The 2,063-nt window shown below is 36.7% G+C and overlaps 1 protein-coding gene across 2 annotated transcripts; it reads right to left on the reverse strand.

The window, feature by feature from the left end:
• Positions 1-381: 381 nt before the first annotated feature.
• On the reverse strand, positions 382-1,780 carry LOC127635240 (pentraxin fusion protein-like). Of its 2 annotated transcripts, XM_052115134.1 has the most exons (3): positions 1,668-1,780; positions 1,204-1,328; positions 382-1,096 (listed from the first exon to the last, which is right to left on the reverse strand). In XM_052115134.1, the coding sequence occupies exons 2-3, from the start codon at positions 1,295-1,297 to the stop codon at positions 426-428; spliced, it is 765 nt and encodes a 254-aa protein (XP_051971094.1). In that variant the 5' UTR covers positions 1,298-1,328; positions 1,668-1,780; the 3' UTR covers positions 382-425. The 2 variants fall into 2 exon arrangements, with proteins under 2 accessions (XP_051971094.1, XP_051971095.1); XM_052115135.1 differs by lacking the exon at positions 1,668-1,780 and having other exon boundaries at positions 1,204-1,443.
• Positions 1,781-2,063: the final 283 nt, after the last annotated feature.

Here is a 2,063-nt window from a genome sequence, read left to right on the forward strand (position 1 = left end):
GATTTCTACAGTATTTGGAGATCTTTACTAGCTGAAATCCTTGAGCTTTATTAGTACTTCTGCCATATCACTAACTATATTATTGACCTGGCACTCCAGGATACCTCATAGTATACCTTGACATTACCATCATTATAGAGTGTACAAAACAGTGATATTTTGAATGGAATTTATTTGTATGAGTGAGAACAAGGACTATTTTATAGTTTAGTTTTTTCTAATTGGTATAGCACAAGCAAAAGAAACTTGAAATCTGTCACAGATGTAAGATAACCTATAAAGATCTTTTAAAAGATTGTTTAAACTAGGAGGTAATAAGAGGAAGAGAATCAATCACAGAGAGAAAGAGAAACAAACACAATCTACACCTTAACAGTCCAGTCCTTTTTTATTTTGCAAAACAAAAATTGGTTTATTTCTTAATATCATACGGACAGACAATACTGTGACATTACACCTGAACGTGATAATGTATCATTATCATACGGTCTGACTATCACATGTCCATTTTTCTCATAATTTATGGAGCTCCAATCAAACACATTTCCCTTCGGCGCACGTTCCATATTAAAATGTAATGGCATAATCTGGTCTCCTGAGAGAACATAATCCCACATGTTCACATCTGTCATTTCTCCTATAAAGCTCTGCTGAGCATCAAAACTGTCCAGTAACTTATCAGGGTCCTGGCCGAGCAGAACGGTGCCACCAGGATGGACTTGCTGTCCTTTTTTATACTCCTGGGATCCATTGTGACGTCCATCCACCCATAAGGCTGCAAGACCAGTCACTGAGTCCCAGGTGAAGCACAGGTGGGTCCAGAAGTTGGTGAGTGGTGGCAGTTGGAACAACACTCCATCTGAGCTAGATTGAATATAGAAGGATACGCGGCCATCTATCTCTTTCCAAACATTGAGCTCGTCATGGTCGCGTGTGCGATAGGCAAAGAGAATGACATCCCTCCCATCCTGTAGCTTCATCGCAACACGCATGCATAGTGTAAACGCAGAGAGACCCAGTGGTTTTATAGGAAAGAGTTTAACAAAGCTGGAATTGGATTTTCTTGGAAAGAGAAGCACTTTACCACCAAGACCCACTGCAGTGATGAAAAAAGTAATACTAATAAAACAAGCACAAATGCATAATCTAAAATAGACAAGCAACATTTATGTGTTTTTGATTTATTACTATAAAATGTGATACCTTCAGTACCTTCTCCGGTCAGAGAGAGCAGACAGAAATATAAAAACGCTGGTATCAGCATCTTGTTCCAAACATTGGCCCCATTCGCTTCCATTTTAAGTGCCTCGCTGTAACCTTGATATTTGCTTTTTTTTTTAAGAAAATAAAGGACAAGTCTGAATAGAGTTCAGATTGAGTTGCTTTAGCATGCAACTTCTTCATTGTTATTAAAGTTGCATTGCAAATAAATTACAAAATGTTGCAGTTGCACTTTATTTTACAGTTTGTGTACTTTCTGTATACTTACAGCGTACGTACCCGAGAAAGTAGTGAGTAATGTAAGGTAACTATATGTACTTAATATGAATTAAGGTTGTGTCAGGTTTAGTTGCTAGTAATTACTGTAGTTGTTGTAATTACATAGTACATACATGTAGAACAGTACCGTAAAATAAAGTGCTAAGGTTTCAGATCAGAGTACTTACCATGTACAACAGGTTGATTATCGGAGGTGTTCAGTTCAGATCAACTGTGAGAAAACGTTGCAAATGAAAAGATCTTGCTGATCTTGCTGAGTAGGTATCACTCACTGCTTTCTTCCTTTTCTACTGTAAAAACATCATATTGTAATGGAGATTTTTTTGAAGGAAGTGTGAGAGAACAGGAAATGTTTATGTGATACATCTGATATGAAGCAATAAGAACAATGTCTAAAAATATTACATATAACTGCATTGAGGAACAAGGGCCAGAATGTTTTTTGTAGCGGTTTATATATATTGATATTTGTTGCAAATAACTAAAACAATAACAGGAACTGTCTCCTTATGTTATCTGCTTAGAAACAGACATTTTGCTTAGTGATAATCAGGGGTGGAAAG

This window comes from Xyrauchen texanus, chromosome 42, assembly GCF_025860055.1.
Source record: "Xyrauchen texanus isolate HMW12.3.18 chromosome 42, RBS_HiC_50CHRs, whole genome shotgun sequence".
Taxonomy (NCBI): domain Eukaryota; kingdom Metazoa; phylum Chordata; class Actinopteri; order Cypriniformes; family Catostomidae; genus Xyrauchen; species Xyrauchen texanus.